This window comes from Calonectris borealis, chromosome 18 (genome assembly GCF_964195595.1).
Source record: "Calonectris borealis chromosome 18, bCalBor7.hap1.2, whole genome shotgun sequence".
NCBI lineage: Eukaryota > Metazoa > Chordata > Aves > Procellariiformes > Procellariidae > Calonectris > Calonectris borealis.
Genome location: NC_134329.1, coordinates 6,219,303 through 6,235,912, shown reverse-complemented (window position 1 = coordinate 6,235,912; position 16,610 = coordinate 6,219,303). Strand labels below are relative to the sequence as shown.

At 65.2% G+C, this 16,610-nt stretch overlaps 1 protein-coding gene across 1 annotated transcript; it reads left to right on the top strand.

Moving 5' to 3' along the window:
• The first annotated feature begins 3,730 nt into the window (after positions 1-3,730).
• Positions 3,731-4,971, top strand: CRYBA4 (crystallin beta A4). Its single transcript, XM_075167095.1, has 5 exons — positions 3,731-3,769; positions 3,895-4,013; positions 4,238-4,379; positions 4,522-4,664; positions 4,824-4,971. Exons 1-5 carry the CDS (start codon positions 3,731-3,733, stop codon positions 4,969-4,971), a joined length of 591 nt encoding a protein of 196 aa, XP_075023196.1.
• Positions 4,972-16,610: the final 11,639 nt, after the last annotated feature.

Sequence of the window (16,610 nt, the reverse complement as noted above, 5' to 3'; positions counted from 1 at the left end):
TTTTTTCCAAATGACGTGTAATCGAAGCTGACACTTTCCAGACCATCTCAGTCCCTGAAAATGGTGTTCTCCTTTGAGGATGTCCCTGCTCACTGCGTCCACTGGCATGGACGTTAGCTAGTTTTTAGCCCATTTATCCTGTGCTGTGCTCATTCTATAGAATCCCTAATTTTGCCATCACCACACTGCACGGTACCAAATCCCACGTGGGGTTTTGGTGCATTGGTGCTGTCTCTGACTGATGGCAGGCAGAGGGGGCCGTGGGGTGGCTGCCGGGGACACGCTGGGCACCGGTCCCTGCGGTGGCTCAGCCTGCGGTGCCACGTCTCCTGCACCCCACGGCCACTCTCCGCACTGGGAGGCACCTTGGGGGGACCTTCCCCTGACTCCCGCCGAGCCTCCAACCAGCTGCTCTCCCTGTTTGCCTGCTGTGATCCTGTTCATTGTGTAAATACCTGCATACTTCTTTCCTCCCAGTCCTTTCCAATACCCCCAGCCTCCCGCAGCATCCAGCACCAGCACTCCTGGGCTGGCTCTTCATCACTGGCAGCAGTAAATCACCCCAGGCTGCGCGTTCAGAAAGCTCAGAGCCCTAGTTTTGCTGTCATCTTTCATTCCCCTCAAGTATGGAGTGTCAACCAGCAGCGGTGGGATCCAACTGCACCTTCTGGGCTACTGCCCAAAATCCTGAACAAAAAGCATTTATTGATCCCTTCTTTTCCCGCAGTTTTGTGGCGGGCTGTGCCGTGCCCGCAGGCATGGTCGGGTGCGGATGCTGCTGCCCCGTTTCCCCTGGGCATTCCCCGCAGTCTGGTCTCTCACCTTGGTGCTGGGCAGCTTTTTATGATTCATGGCTTTCAATTTGCATTCATTTTCATGTTTGTTAGACAGATTTCTATTTTAAGCTGCATTCTCTTCCTCTCGCAGCCAGGATGGGTTTTTTAACCACGCTGCCTCGCCTGTGGCTCCTGGGTGTTAATCAGCAGGTCTCACCCACCCCCCAGCTCCTGCTGCCCTGCTCCGCGCTCCACTTTCCCTCCCAGCTCCCAGCACCTTTGGATGTGGGCATTGGAAAACGGTGCTCGGAGAGATCGAGCTCTCTCCTGACAGCTGCTCAGCGCTGCTTTTGCCGTTACTCCGAGGACTTGGCAGCGTGGTGATTTTCCCTGAGATGGTGCTGTGGAAGGGCTGACAGCAGAGATCTGTGCTTGGCGGTTCCTAAGCCCCAGAGACAAAATCTCTGCCCTCCCCACTGAGCATCCCTGCCGCTGGCTGCAGGCACTTTGGAAAGCCCCTCACTGCACTGTCCTGCCCCGGCACGGGGGGGGCACGTGGGATGCACAGCTCAAACACAGCAAAGAGTTGCCCAAACTTCACCCCCAGCTTGGCCCCGGCAGACGCAGGCATAGGCATGGCCGCATGCCCAGCGCGAGGGGTTTGTTCTGCCCTGGTGAGTCCTGCTGCACGCAGAGCTCCCGCTGCCATGTCCCCTGCCCGGCGCTGAGTGGCACCTTGGGTGCACCCAGCTGCAGCCCCGGGCTCCACACAACCACGTCCCGGTGTTGTGGCACATCACAGAGAGCGAGCAAGCTGTGGTCACTGTGCTGGTGGCCGGCAGCAAGCTGAGTTTAGCTCAGGCGACAGCGAGAGGCTGGGGGCAACTTGTGCCAAACGCACATTTGCTGGGGACTGCAGGTGCTGGGGACAGCCAGCACAGCCCCACTGCGGCCAGGAGCATGTGAGCCCCCCTGGCTGCCGTGCTCGCCTGCTCTGCCTCCCCTGCGGTGCCCGGGGCTGCGTGAAGGAGGATGCTCCAGCACAGCCACCCGGCAGTTTCCTGGCAAATGCTGTCCCAAAACACAGCACTACCTGGGAACACAGGTTTTGCCACCCAGCCCAACAGCCTCCTTTCACTGCTGCCCCACTGCTACCCGCTCCAACGGGCAGGCTGTGTGGGTGCCTGTGCATGGTCCCAGCAAACCCCGGGACAATTTGGTTGGGGGATCACCATGAGCAAAGCTTGAAGGTATTTAGGTACCCAAAATGTGGATGCAGCAGGCTCTTTCCAGCTCCCTGCACACAGAGGCAGGAGCTGCTGCAGCACTCCCTAAGTCCTGATCTGCATCTTTAGTCCCTCTAATGCCTTTGCAAACCTGCGCTTTGCTTTCCCGTGCCCCTGGTCCCCGCTTGTTACCATGCTCTGTGGTTGCTGTGCGCTCAATCTGCAAAAGAGCTGCCCTCGGCTTTTGGGGAGAGCTGCTCTGCCCGAGCAGGGAGAGCAAGCGCTGCCGCAAGTGGAGACACGTCTTTGCTCCTAATTCCCAGAAATGTGAGAGAGAAAACCTCTCCCCAGCTGGGGCCCGGGGTTGGCAGTGCTGCCTGCAGGCTGGAGGAGCGCTGCCAGATCTGGGGGGCATGGTCCCAGGGGCAGGGCACGTGGCAGGAGTGCCGGCAGACCCCGGGGGTGATGCCCCGGCTCCGGAGCTGCGGGGCTGGGGGTCACAGACTGTGCCCGGTGGGCCGGGGGAGCGGGAGCCACGGCGCCCTGGCTCATCAGCTTCTGTGCAGCGTCGCCTTTGTTCTGCCCGGTCCCTCCTCCCCACCATGTGCTGAGTTAGGGATTTCAGTAATGCTCTCCTGGGCTCTGTCTCTGTCTGGAGGCTATAAAAACCCAGCTGGAGGGCTGCTGGACATGTCACCTCCCCGGGCACCAGCACCTCACCCCAGGTAAGCGCGGGAGCCTGGCTGTAGCTGCCCCTGCCCCTCATGGCTGGCTCCTGGGAGCGGAGCAGTTGCAGGGACGTGTGGAGGAGGATCCGAGAGCTGGGGCTGGACCTCGGTCCACAGGCACCACCCGGCCGGGGGCTGCGGAGTCCTGCAAGCCGGGGCGTGAGACAAGGGCGGCCGCCGGGAGCGGGCTGCGGCGCTGCTCTGCCGTCACACGCCTCGGCGTGGGGGAACGGTGGCAGGGGGATCAAGGACATCGCTGGCCGTGGCAGTGGGGCAGGGTGCTGCTGCTCAGCGTGGGAATGCGGCCACCTCTGCAGCGCTCCTGGCTTAGCGCTGCCCTGGCTGCAGCCCCGGGCGCCGGCCCTGCCTGCGCGTGGCGAGCGTGCCTGTGCCTAGGCACCTGCACGGGGCTGCCTGCGCCGGGGCTGCCTGCGCCGGGGCTTTGGCTCAGGGATCTGCCTGCAGGAAGAGGAGTCTCCCTGGGCACAGGCAGCCGTGGGCAGCCCCATGCACAGGCAGGCAGCGTGCTCATCCTGCTGTGGTGCTGTGCCCTGCTGCCAGGGCTGCGGCTGCCCTGCCAGGCACCCGCTGCTCTGCACGGCTGGACGGCAGCACCGGGTGGGCTGGGAGAGCCCTGGCCCGTGCTCTGCGCCTGCTCCAGCAAGGAGCCCCCCCATCACTGCCTCCCACACTGCTGGGGAAGGGACGTGGACAGGCTCCCGAGAGCGCTGTCATCTGGGCAGAGGCTGGAGCGAGCCCCGCAGAGCAGAGCAGGCAGCTGCCGGCTCTTGCCTCCATCTGCCTGCACTGCCCATGCAACGCATGGCCTGAAGCCCGGTCCTGGGACGTGGGAGTCCCAGGGAAGGGCCAAGCCCTCAGCGCAGGGCTGGTGGGTCTGGCCAGGCTGCAGCGGCGAGGCCAGGCTCGCAGGGGCCAGCGATGCACCAGCCCCAGGGCAGGCTTTAACGGTCCCATTCCCCTGTGCCCCGGCAGAGTCACCATGACCCACCGCTGCAGGAGATCCTCCGGTCTCTGGAAGGTACAGGAGCCTGGGGAGGACCAGCAACGCAGCCTGAGCCCTGTGAATGCCCGGGCATGGGGCTGCAGTGTCTGCTTGGGGCCTCTCCACCCGCAGAGCCCCTTGACCCGCTCCGTCCTCCCCAGATCGTGGTGTGGGATGAGGCTTTCTTCCAGGGCAAGAAGCACGAGTTCACCGCCGACTGCTACAGCACCCCGGAGTACGGCTTCAGCACCGTCGGCTCCTGCAAGATCGAGAGTGGGGCGTGAGTGGGGATCCTGGGGGGCTGCCACCCCACGGTGCCCTGGGATCCCACAGATGGAGGCGGGTTGGAGGATGGAGTTCTCCAGCGCCTTTTGCCACCCAAACCACGGGGCTGCCTCCTCTGGGGAATGGCCCGGTCCCCGCAGGGTGCAGTGGGCTCTGCCCCAGGTGTGAGCGGGGTGGTGGGCACCACGGGGGGCTCACGCCCCCTCCCGCCCCTGGCAGGTGGGCAGGCTTCGAGCACTGTGGCTTCCAGGGGCAGCAGTTTGTGCTGGAGCGTGGCGAGTACCCGTGCTGGGAGGCGTGGAGCGGCAGCAACGCCTACCACGTGGAGAGGATGTGCTCCTTCCGCCCCATCGCCTGCGCCGTGAGTCCCCCGCCCCAGCTCCCCGCCGCGGGGCTGGTCCCTGGAGCCCACTGCGGGGCTGGTCCCCAGAGCCCACCGCCGGCCACCGGCCAGGGGACCGGGCAGGGCAGCTGTGCCGACGCTGTGCCCTTCTCGGCGGCAGGACCACGGGCGCAGCAGGCTGATGCTTTTCGAGCAGGAGAACTTCCAGGGCAGGTGGGGGGAGCTGAGCGATGACTGCCCCTCGCTGCCCGCCCTGGGCTGGGGCAGCAGCGCCGTGGGCTCCTTCCTCGTCCGCTCCGGCGCGTGAGTACCCCGGGGGCTTGCACCCTGCCAGGACCCCGCACCGGGGGCATGCACCGGAGCTGAGGGTGCTCTGGCAGCTGCCGGCACCCTGCCTGCTGCCCAGTGCCCGCAGCACAGGGTGCTTCATGGTGCTGCCAGCCGCTCTCTGCTCTGTCGCAGGTGGGTCTGCTCGCAGTACCCGGGGTACCGGGGCTTCCAGTACCTCCTGGAGAGCGACAGCCGCGCGGGCGAGTACAAGCACGTGCGGGAGTGGGGCTCCCACGCGCAGACGGGCCAGGTCCAGTCCATCCGCAGGGTCCAGCAGTGACCGCCAGCGCTGGAGTCGTCGTGCCGCCGGCTGCGTGCCCTGGGCACCGCCCCTCCTGCGCGGCAGCGGGGGCAAAGCTCAATAAAGGCTCAGTTGTCCAAGGCGGCGCGCTGGCAGTCAGAGCGGGGATGCCATGGGGGTGCATGGCTGGGAGCAATGCTGTGCCCGAAGACAGAGTGGGGGCTCTACAGGCGCAAGGATGGGATAGGGTGGACGACTGTCATTTTCTGCCCCTGCAGCCAGCACAGGTATCCACATGTCCCCATCGCAGGCAGGCGAAGCCCCTGCCCAGCTCACATATGGGGCAGCAAAGCGATGCGATGGCCGGCCCTCGGCCCCGCTGCCAGACCCCGAAGAGCTGCGGGGCTGGGGCCCGGGGCATGGTGGGCAGGCCCAGTGCAGGGCTGAGGAGCCAGATCCTGAGCAAGCGGGAACAGTAGTGCAGCCCTTGCACAGCACTGCACATCCCACCAGCGAGTCTGTCCCATCCCTGTGCCAGCCCGGCTGCCGGCTCAGGGGGTTTGCAGGACTCACACATCCCCACCGCCCCGCAGACCCCATCTGCTCTGCCAGCACCTGCCTGGGGCCGCGCTGCAGCTCCAGCAAGGCTGAGGAGGACACCGTGCGGCCACTGCTGAGCCTCAGCCTTGCTCGAGAGCTGGAAGGAGCTGCAGGATCCAGCAAGCTGCAGCTGCACGCCGTGCACACCCCTGCACCCATGCACACACCCCTGCACCCACACCAGCTTGCAGCACCCGCCAGCCCCGCAGCACCTCCCATGCCCAGAACAGAGCGGGCAGCCCAGGGCAGCCCACCACAGCGGTGCAGAGGACCAGGCCAAGCCGTGTGCTGGCCCTGGAGCAGCACGGTGACACCGCGGGCTTGCGGCTCCACGTTTGCCCTGGCAGCGCAGCAGGCACAGGCAGGGCCTGCTCCTCCCTGCCTGGCCCTGGGCTGTCGCTGCAGGAAACCTTGGGGAGCAAGAAGCCGTCAGGGCCTGCTGACAAACCATCTTCTTCAGCTTGTGAGAACGCGGCGGTTAACTGAAGCTGAAAATGTGACAGGGAAAGGCTGCTCTAGAAAAATTTCTCATTTCAGAAGAGCTCTCGAGAAAAGGTTTGATGTGATGAAAATGTCCCGTTCCTGACATTTGCAGCAGAAGGACCACCATCGGAGACAATGCTGCCCAGGAAGGGATCCTCTCCGCAGGAAATCATAATTAAAAATGCAGAATAGAAGAAGAAATAAAAAGTTTTGGGATGGGCTGAGTGAAACCTCCTGCTGCCCCAGGACAAACACGTCTGGGGCTGCCAGTGAGCGAGACCTGCCCCTCCATGGCTGTATCTGGCAGGGACCCCGGTCCTGGCCAGCCCACCCTGCCCCTGCCCAGCCCCAGAACCCCAGGGGGGCGCAGGGGGCCGGGATCAGGGCCAGCACAGAGCCAGGCACAGCAGGCAGCTGGCAGTGGGACTGGTGGGTCCCTGGGGACCTGACGGGGACCTGGAGAACAATGCAAGAGCCCAGCTGCCCCAGCCCTCCGGCCCCCGGGATGGGGGTCTGCCCTGTGGGCATGGTTGGGCAGGGCTGTGGCACTCCTGGCCCCCCGTGTGCTGGCACCACGGCCACAGACGTGGCTCTGCCAACCCTTCCTCCCCACCGAGCACGGCTGGGTCCTGCGCACCATGTCCCCAAGTGGTTTGCCCACAAGCGCTGCCTGCCCAGCATCCCCTGCCCCGTGTCCCCTACCCCACATCCCCTGTGCCCACCCCATGGGTATGGGGTGCCCACGCCACCCCAAATGGCTGTGGGGAGCCCGTGCCACCACAGCGGGCCCGTGTCCTGGCAGGGGGTAGACGGTGGCCTTTGCAGCAGTCGCCACCGTGGCCCGGCTGCGGGGGGGGTGTCCCCGGGGTCTGCCGCAGCGGTGAGGGGCCGCGGGCAGACGGGGTGCGGGAGGGGGGAAGGTGCCTCGGCCGCATTTCCAGCATTAAAATTTAATGGGAGTTGCAGCATCCTCCTGCGCCGTAGGTAGGGCCGGGCGGGCCCGGCGGGGGCTGCGGGGAGGAGGAGTCTGCCCGGCAATGCCTTTCTCGGGGATGCTCTCCGGAAAGCTCCAGCACAAAGAAGCTGCGCGGCGGCCAGGAGCGTGCGGAGCCCGGCGGTCCCCGAGCCCAGCCCTCCCTGGAAATCAGGTAACGCCGCGCTTGCATTCCTCTCGGCTATTTTTCGGGTGGAAATGTGGCTCCTCTCCAGGCGCTGGTGGGGTCCGGGGGCGCAGGGGCGTCAGGCGGAGCCCCGGGGGCCGCCCCCCACCTCGGGGCGTGACGCGCGGCCAGGAGCAGGGAGGGATGCTGCCCCGGGACGCGGCTGGTCCTGCGGGCGTCGCTCCCGGAAGGCTGCGGGGCCGGCGGCCGCTGCTGCTCCGTCCGCCCGTCTCCAGAAAAAATGCCCCCCCCGCCCCGATATATTCTTACTCCCTGGTTATAAATAATTCCCACGCGAACCCACACGCAATGGCAGGAGCCACCAACTTCTCCCAGGGGTCCCGGGCTGGGGACAGCCTGGGCCCCGCTCCCTTTGTTAGGGACAGGAGCAGCAGCGCGTCCGCAGCGTGTTCCCGGCCGCAGGGCCGGCCCGGCAGGGCGATGCCCGGGCAGCCTGGCTCCTGCTGGGCACCGTCTACAGCCCCCGTGCCAAAATTAATATTAACTGATGCACCGCTTGTTTGTATTTTTTTTTCAGAAACCTCATCAAGAATAGGGCTCGAGACAGGTAAATGGATTCTTGCCTGATTTTCAATGCTCCTGAAGGAAATGTAGCCAAAATGCTGGTTTACTTCTTTGTCTTGAAACCACCATTTTCTCCCAAACCTGGTGATCTTAGGTAGGGGGTTAGAGGAGAGGCTGGGGCCAGCACCCCTCCAGGGCGCTTCAGCACAGCCCTTCCTGCTGCAAAGAGTTAACCTGACAGATGCTACCCGGGCTCCTTTTGGGGAGCCATTTTCTCTCCCTCATTGTCTCATCGCCTTTTGTGTGTGCAATTACATCCTGCCCCGGGGAGCCAGGAGGAGCCCAGAAATAATCGGGTTTTCAGTCGCTTCTGGGCTTACAGGGAGCCTTTCTCCCCCTGCCTTGCCAGGGCTACCTAGGCTGCCCAACCCCAGAGCTGCAGACAAAGGGAGGCAGTGCCCGGCGCTGCTGCGGCAGCACCAGAGCCTGGGCTTTGCTGGTGGCAGCGAGGGACTGGGAGCGCTGGCAGGGCTGAGGCCAGGGGTGCATTGGCCCCTCCGCCAAGAGCCGGGGGGTCGGGAGTGCCCAGACACATCTCGGAGATCGCCTCTCCGGTCACGGCCAGCAGAGCAGCCGGCACCGTGCCTGCGGTGCCGCAGGAGCACACAGGCAGCTCGCCTCCCTGCTCCTGCCTGCAGCAGAGCTTGCGCTCCCCTCCAGCCTCCTCTTTACTTGAGGGGTTTTTAACCCCCATTTAACCCGAATGCTGCACCTGGGTGCTCAGACCTGGGGTACCGTACGTGCCACCAACCCTGTGTGGCAAGAGGCAGCTCGAGCTCACGGCCACCATGCACAAGACGAGTGTTTGGTTAAGTGCTGCTTGCACAAAATTGTTTTTCACCCCGCTGTCTCCTGGGCTGTGCTTCATTACTGGGTGTGAGAGGCCATCGGTCACCCCGTGCAGACATGTCCCGCCTGCCCCACCACAGGCACCTCCTCCTCAGATCCGGGCAGGGAATACATTTGCCAGATGCTCGATGGCATCTCTGGTACCTGCTGCTGCCTGGCCCCTGCCGAGCCTGAGCGCGGCTCCCGCTGCCCGGCCCCACGGCAGCTGGTTTGCAAGTGCTGCCTGGATGCTGGCCCCGCGGGAGGGACTGTCCTGCAGGCAGCGCCTGCAACGTGTGGTGACAATGAACTGCGGGACGCAATAGCGGCTCCGCAGCTGAACTGCAGAGTCATCACGGCCCAGCTCCCCCGGGACCAGTTGCCATCGTGGCTTTTCCACACAGGCAGGGCAGGAGGAGGGCAGGCAGTGCAGGCTGGCTGCGGGCACAGGCTGGCTGCTGGCGCCAGCCACATGAGCCCACATCCCTGCAGAGGTGGAGCGGCATCCACCGCAGCACGGCTGTGACCACCGGCTGCTCCACTACAGCCAGCGCCTGCGGCACACACAGGAGTGAGTGATCCCAGTTTAACCACAGGGCAGAGGCTGCAGTGGCAGTGGCAGTGACAATGACACTGGCAGTGACACTGGCAGTGACAGTGACACTGGCAGTGACAGTGGCAGTGGCAGTGACAGCGGCAGGCAGTCCCTGCCCCCGAGTGCAGGGAGTTCCAGCAGCAGACAGGGACAGACAGTTTGGGGCTTTGCCACCATTTCTGCTGTGGTCCTTCCCGGTGCCCCCCATGCCTGGTGGCAGGTCCAGCTGCCCCCTGCTCTGCAAGGGGACAGGCACAGGAGGGAGAGGTGGCATTTCCTTGGGCACTGGCTGCCCCTGAGCAAGTGGCAGGCAGCCGAGCAGACCCACACAGGGGGTGAGTGCAGGTCCCCACGGGGACCGTGGGCTGGAGGTCCCCCACCTCCGCCCTGCCTGCTTCTGCCCCGCTGCTGCCTGCAGCAGAGCTCAGCGCCAGCTGCCTGCAGCCACACGAGCGGCTGTGAGCACCCGGGTGCCGAGGGGCAACGCTGGCTTTGGTGGGCACCCATGGGGTGCAGGGAGCACCCGCTGCAGGAGGCAGCTGGGCATTGCCGTGCTGCCCTTAGGCAGCGCCAGGACAGGGGTGTTAGTTGGCCTGAGCTGGGAGGATGCCTGGGCTGGTCCCTGCTCCCTAGGGCAGCCCAGTGCACAGGAGGGGGAAGCCGTGCAGGGCAGGCTCAGCCGCTGGCACGGCATCTCCCCCTGCAGAGGTCTTGCATCCCAGACCCGCAGGATCTGGCCTTGGGCAGCGCCCAGCCACCCTGCGGGGACCAGCAGCGGAGGGCTTCTGAGCAGAGGATGTCGCCTCAGGGCTTTAATCCTGCAGGGATGGGGAGCCGCAGGGGTGGCGGGGGAGCCGAGGGAGGCTCTGCCTGCATTTCTGCCTGCCTGCCCTGCCCGGCCCTCCTGCCAGGCTCCTAGCAGCACGATGCATCCCGCGCCGGCTCGGCTCGGCTCTGCCCAGGGACGGCGGCGCCGCATTGCTCTCCTTTGCTGCGTTGGTTGCTTTCTTTTGCAGCTGCTAATGACTGACCTGAGGTCTGTTCACACACAGTCCCCTGCGCGGCCGCAGCAGCAGAGCAGCCAGACAGGACGGGGGGACATTGCACGGCACTCGTGTAGCCGGTGACCACAGGTAGGACCCTCGGGAGGGGAAAGTGGACGGTGCCAGCCCTATGCTCTCCCCACTCCTCGCAACCCAGGAGGGCTCTGGGCAGCCAGCCTTCCTCCGCAGGGTCTCACCCCCTCGCGGGCTCTCCCCAGGCTCCAGCTGGGTCCATGGGGTCACACCATCCCCAGGGCCACCTGCACGAGGGAACGCGTCCCCTACACGTGCCCAGTGGTGGGAGGGGGCAGCCACTGTGCTGCCCGGGGTCTCACAGCATCTCTGTTCCCCAGCGCCACCAGCCCCAGGGGCACAGCCCCAGCTCCTGCCCAGCCAGGGCAGCTGTGCCCGGAGGGGAGCCAGGGCTCAGGAGCTGCCATTGCCGCCCATGCACGGATGCCAGCGCTGGGCCAGCCCCGGCAGAGCGATGGTGCCAGCTGCCATGGGCCAGAGCCACGAGCCCAGCCGCTGCGGGGGACACGGCTGAAGAGACGGTGGTGGTGACACCTGAGGACATGGGTCTGCGTGTGCGCATCGTTTTCCTGCAAGGTGCTGGGGTCCCCTTCCCTCCTGCCGCTCCATCCCAGCCAGACCCGGTGCATGGGTCTCCCCATGTGCCCTCCCCAGCAATGGGCAGGGCATGGGCAGGATGAGACCCGTCCCCTTCACTGAATGCAATGTAGGAGCAGGGAGAAGGGGAAGGGGATGGGAGTGGAGCTGTGCCAGCTCCTCAAGGAGACACGATGGCCAGAGCCCAAAGGGACCCTGGTTGTCCCCACTGATCCTGCCTGTCCCTGGTGCTTCCTGCTCTGGAAGTGCCCTGCACTGCCGGTGCCACGTCCCGGTGGGACCCTGCCTCTACTCTGCTTTGAGAAAACACCTGGTTTGTGGAGCAGCCTGGAGCACGGGAGGGACATGGGCAGCGCATCCTCCTCACGAGAAGCCTGTGGCATGGCCCCCGTGGGCCGTGTGGGGCCGACAGTGGTCCCGTAAGCGGGTGTGACCATTGTCCCCCTGCCCTCTCCAGCAAGCATCCTCCCGAGCGGGAGGGCTGGGCATGCAGCGGGCTGGGGGCTGAGGGCAGACTCGGATCATGGCAGGCTCGTGGCAGGTGTTACAGCCCCTTGAAGTCCAAAATAGAGAAGCATCCTCGTGGGGACCAGAGGGAGCTAGTGCTGCAGGAGGAGGTGACCCAGAGGAACACAGGGCAGAGGGTGCCCTGGGTGCCCCTTCCCAGCCTTATTTCTTGGGGCATGGTGCAGAGCCGCTGCTCCTGCTGCCCCTCAGCAATCGGCACTGCTCAGCCGCCCACTCCTGCAGGCAGCCCCGCGGAGAGGCAGCTTCTGATGGGGAGGGGATAAGCTATCGGGCACCTTTCCTCTGCTCCACGTTGTGGTTTTTTTCCCTGCTGGACCTCTCCTCCCTCCATGGGCAGCGGGAGCTCGGTAGAGACCCAGAGCAGCCGTCGCTGTCTCAGCAGAGCTGCCCGTAGCCTTGCCTCAGGCACCGCCAGCGATGCTTTCACCCCTTCCCTCTCTCTGCTTCTTCCAGCTCCTTTGGCGCCCTTGCCCCGGAGCCTTGCAATGACAAGTCACAGTCTGGCACTGCCAGGATTGTCTCCTCCGTGCAGCCCGTCTCTTGTCTTCACCGGTACCAGGGCTGGGAAACATGGGTTGTGTGGGGGCCCATGCTGCTCGGGGCATTTTATACCTCACCAGCATGGATGATAGGGGCAGATCCCTGCAAAGCATTTAATTCAGAAAGTAGGTTATAATACGCAGGCTAAACCCTCCACTAACACCTTCCCAAATCTCAATCCAGTGGCAAAGCCCAAAAACGCCTCCTGCTCTCGCAAGCCGGAGCCCCGCTGCCTCCGCGAGAGCCAAGCAGACCCTTCCCGGGAAAGCGCTCCTCCGCCGGCTGCGGGGCTCACCGGGACCAGCTCTGCATGCTGCCGCTGTGCTCTGATATTAACCCACTAACCCGCCGGGACCCCTGTCGCCCCCGCAGCGAGGGGTGCCGAAGCCCCTGGCAAATGGACTAACCCACTAACCGGCTCCAGCGCATGCCCTACTAACCGGCCTTGTCTCGCCTCCCACTAACTGCGGGCAGCCAGCGCTGTCTTTAAAGGGGAACGGAAAAGCTGGGTAAGTACGTTTGTAAGTGCCGGGTGTTGCTGCGTCGGTCACGGGCTGCACAGGCAGGGCTGGGCATCCCGAGCCCCTGCAGCGGGCAGGAGAGGGGCTGCAGCCCCTGCCCCGCGCAGGCACGAGGAGGGGGTTTCTCCCCAGCTCACCGTGCCCGGATCTGCCTGTGGAGTCTGCTGCTGACTAGGAGCCTAAAACGGTTTTATCAGCAGAAGCTTTTCAGTTCCTTTTTAAGCCAGTAGATCTCTGTTACTAACACATTCCTGAACTGAATTAAACAAACTAACCGTTGCTGCTTTTCTCTTCATTTCTGTTCCAGTATGTATGTCCTCTAAGTCAGACCGATTCTGCCATGCTTCTGTTACTAACCACCTGTACTAATCGTTCCTGACTTGTTTCTCTGTTGCTACTAACAAATACTCTTTGCACTTTAACTCTCGGATGCTATTCGCCATGACAAATGAACAGTGGCCTCCTCCTGCACTCTTGGTTATTAACCTGCAGCAGCCCGATTTTCAGTGCTACTGAGCATCCTTGTCTCCCATTCGGTGCGATGGAGAGGAAGATGCTCAGGCGGGAGGGCTTTGAAAATTTCCCTATTGGCCTTCTGTTTTCCAAGAAATTTCATGTGGCTAAATGAAGAAAAGAGGCTGAGTGGAAACAGTGCAATGCATAATGGCTGTAAAGGTCCAGCAAACCCAGTTTGCAGAGAGATTCAGCCAAAGAGCAATGCTATTGCCATGAGCCCCACCAGAGCCTGAGCTCGGGGCTCTCCTGAGGCCCCAGTTCACCCGTCACGGGGAATGGTCTCGTGCTGCTCCCTGCATCGGCACGCGGGCGCCGGGGCGGCTGCAGGGCGCTCTCGGGCTCCTTTCTTCACTCCCTTTGTCTCTCCACAGTTTACCTTGTGACCCTGATGCATGTGGAAGCCATTGCCGGCAGCGTGGTCCTGACTAACCGCACGGCGCCGAGGGCTGCGTCTAACCGCTGGGTTGGTACTTGCAGGGTCCCCCCAGCCACGAGCCGAACGGGCAGGAGCGGGCAGCGGGCGGTGGAGGGTGGCAGAGCCAGCGTGCTGTAAGGCTGGGACGGGGGCACAGCCCGTGCTTTGCTTTCTGTCAGTCTGTCAGTCGGATAAACGTCCCCTGCCTCTACAGGGATTCTGCTGGGGTTAAGGCTTCAGGATCTGGCCCATCTGTATGGGTTTGGCATGCCAGCTGGCGATCCGTGGTAAGACACCGTCAGCATTAAGTGCTGGCTGTACCAGCAGCAGGGCTGTGATGCCCAGCGGAGCAGAACCAAGCCCTGCGTGCCAGGAGAGGATGGTGGCCCCGTGCTGCTGGCCAGGACAGGGGCTGGCTCATGGGGACATCCCAAACCGTGGCTGCTGGGGGGACACAGCAGTGGGGCGGCTTGGGGGGGCTGTGTCAACCAAGGGTCAGGGCAGCTCCATCCGGGGAATGTTCAGATCCGGACAGCATCCAGCTCTGGCTGCTCTCTCCTGGCTTTGGCTTGTGCTCACTAACCCCGTGGTGAGGACCTCCCCAGATAACCCGGTCTCACCCGCCAGCAGCTCTCCTGCCCGCTGTTGGAAGGCAGAGCCAGAGCGGGGTCCCCTGGGCTGCCGGGTTCATCCCGTGACGCTGCCCACCTCCCTTTGGCATCCCCACTCTGCACCAACCACAGCCTTGGTCCTTCAGCTGGGGGGGGCTTGCTGGGCTTTCACACTGACAGGGCTCCCCATCCCACCCAGCTCCATGGCTGCCTGACCTCCACCTTAACCCACTAACCACGCGCCTCCCTTTCCTCTGCACGGCTGGGACCAGGGGGATTTTTGGGCTGATGCTCCTGTGTTTTGATTGAAGGGGGAGGCAGGGTCCTGCTGTGGGCTGGGGGCAGAGGGTCAAGCAGAGGCGTGGGCATGGGAAGGAGCTGGGGGCGGCAGGACAAGCTGGGCTGGGCACTGGGCAGGCGGATGCCCATCGGGGCAGGCAGGTTCAGGGTTCCTGCACGAGTCAGGAGCATTGGGTGGTGTTGTCGGAGCCCACCTGTCACGAGGGGCTGCCCTCCCTGCCCCCACAGACCCCCCTTTCAGCTCCAGAGCTGCCTTCCAGCCAGCCCATGCCCAGGGGGACCTCCCCAGGCTGGTCACCCAGGGGAGCGATGGGACCACGAGTCACCCAGGTGGCCCAGAGGATGCACTGGGCAAGTGTGACCCCGCACAGGCAGCAACTGCTGCCCAGGCACCCCTTGGTAGGACAGGCCACCAGTGCCGGCTGGGTGGCTGCTCCCCCCTGCAGAACCACCACTCCTGAACGGAGGGTGCGGGGTGAGAGAGGCTTCACAAAACAGCCAGGTTGCTCCTTTGCTCTGCCCCAGCACCTCAGGGCTCCCTGCCCCTGCTCCCCATTTCCCTCGGCTGGGAGAGGAGACGGCCTGTCTGTCTGTCTGTCCCCCTTTGCTGGTGAAGAGGGGAGGTGGCAGCGCAAGCGGGACGTGATGTGGAGGTCCCCCTTTACCAGCTGCAGCGATGGCAGGCACAGGGCCAGGTCACCCCAGCAGCGATGTGGCAGAGTCTGGGGATGGCGCCCGGCCCTGGGGTGCACCGTCCTGCCCAGGGCACGCTGGCCCGAGCTGGCCGGGGCTGCCCCTGCTCTGCCGGGACCCTGCTGCCGCCCCACGCCCAGCGTGGTGGGAGCGGGCATGGCCGCGGTGGGGCTGGGCGCAGGCACAGGGCTGAGCGCTGGCGAGTGGCGAGGATGTTCTGGGGAAGGGGGTCCTGGGGCTGCCTCAGTGGTGTGAGCTGGAGCCCTGTGGGTCCCCACGGCCCCGAGGATGTCCCTCCTGCCCTGTAATGTCTGCTGTGAACATGGCAAGTGTGCAAACAGCCCGCAGTCTGGTGTGTTTGTGGGGAGTGGGGGGCTGGGGGAGCGGGGAGAGGATGGTCTGGGGGTGCCCCAGCTCCCACGCCATGGGGCACAGTGTGGGGCACGTGGGGGCCAGGACAGGCGGTTCTCGCCACGGCCATCTCAGCATCCCACTGAGCAGCCAGGGCCACGCGACGGGGTGTCAGGGCAGGAGGGGACGGAAATGCCACGGTCCCTGAGTGCCCGGCGCGGTGAAGGGGCTTCGTACTGCGGCAGCCGGGGCAGGGGGGGCGCAGGAGGGGTGTCACCTCCCCAGGCGCTGCCGGAGGGTGGCCCTGGAGCGGGGAAGTGACATCACCCGGCGCAGGCAGGGCAGGCAGGGCAGGCAGCACACCCGGGGTGCGGTACCGGAGCCGCCGGCGGGCACGGTCCCCAAACGGCGCTGACACCCGGGACCCACCGCGGCGGGGACGTGCCCGGGGTCCCGGGGGGTTTCGGCGGCGGGCCGGGGGCGGCGCGGGGCGGGCGGCGGGCGGGGGCTGCGGGGGCTCCTCCCCCGTGCGGGGCCGCGGGGGGTGCGGGGGCCGGCCCGGGGTGCAGAGTGCTGCCTGCCCTGCCCGGCCCTGCCCGAGGGGCGCTGGGCACCCGCCGGTACCGGCCCGGCCTGGGAGGGCGGCGGCAGGTGGAGCTCCTGCTTCAGGAAAGCCCTGCCCGCAGCCCTGCCCGCAACCCGGCGGTGCCCTGCCCGCAGCCCTGCCCGCAGCTCGGCGGTGCCCTGCCCGCAGCCCTGCCCCGGCAGCCGGCGGCAGAAGCGAGGGCAGAGGGACCAGTCCAGCCCCCCCGTCCCGCAGGGCAGCCCCGGGCCGAGATGTGCCACTGATGCCTGGGTGCTGCAGAGCACCCCAAGCGCCCCGGGGAAGGGGCTAACGGCCAGCACCCCGGCTGCCGCCAGCAGCTCCTGCAGGCTCCTGCGCAGCGCGGGGAAGTGGGGGGCACGGGAGCGGGGGGAGCCCAAACCCGCATCTGCAGCAACGTCTGTGAGCGGCAGCGCTGGGCCTGGCGTGTCCCTGCCTTGCTCCCAGCGGGGTCAGGGTCCGCCCAGACCCGCCCCGGGGCGGGCAGGGGAGCACAGGAGGGACCTGCCGGAGCCGGCGGAGCGGCAGCCCGCATCCCGCACTGCCCGGGGTACAGCACAGAGCCACCGCAACTGTGGACGAGGAGTTTTGGACGAGGCAGCAGCTCCAGCCCAGGGCACAACGGTCACGCAAGAGCGGGGACGCGGCGCTTGCCTGGCCCTCTCCTGGGAGGAA

Excerpts from the sequence above, each read along its gene's own strand:
- CRYBA4 (XM_075167095.1), top strand. The coding sequence starts at position 3,731 with ATGACCCACCGCTGCAGGAGATCCTCCGGTCTCTGGAAG. Across the intron at positions 3,770-3,894 it reads GATCCTCCGGTCTCTGGAAG|ATCGTGGTGTGGGATGAGGC; the intron begins GTACAGGAGCCT and ends CGTCCTCCCCAG. Across the intron at positions 4,014-4,237 it reads TGCAAGATCGAGAGTGGGGC|GTGGGCAGGCTTCGAGCACT; the intron begins GTGAGTGGGGAT and ends CGCCCCTGGCAG.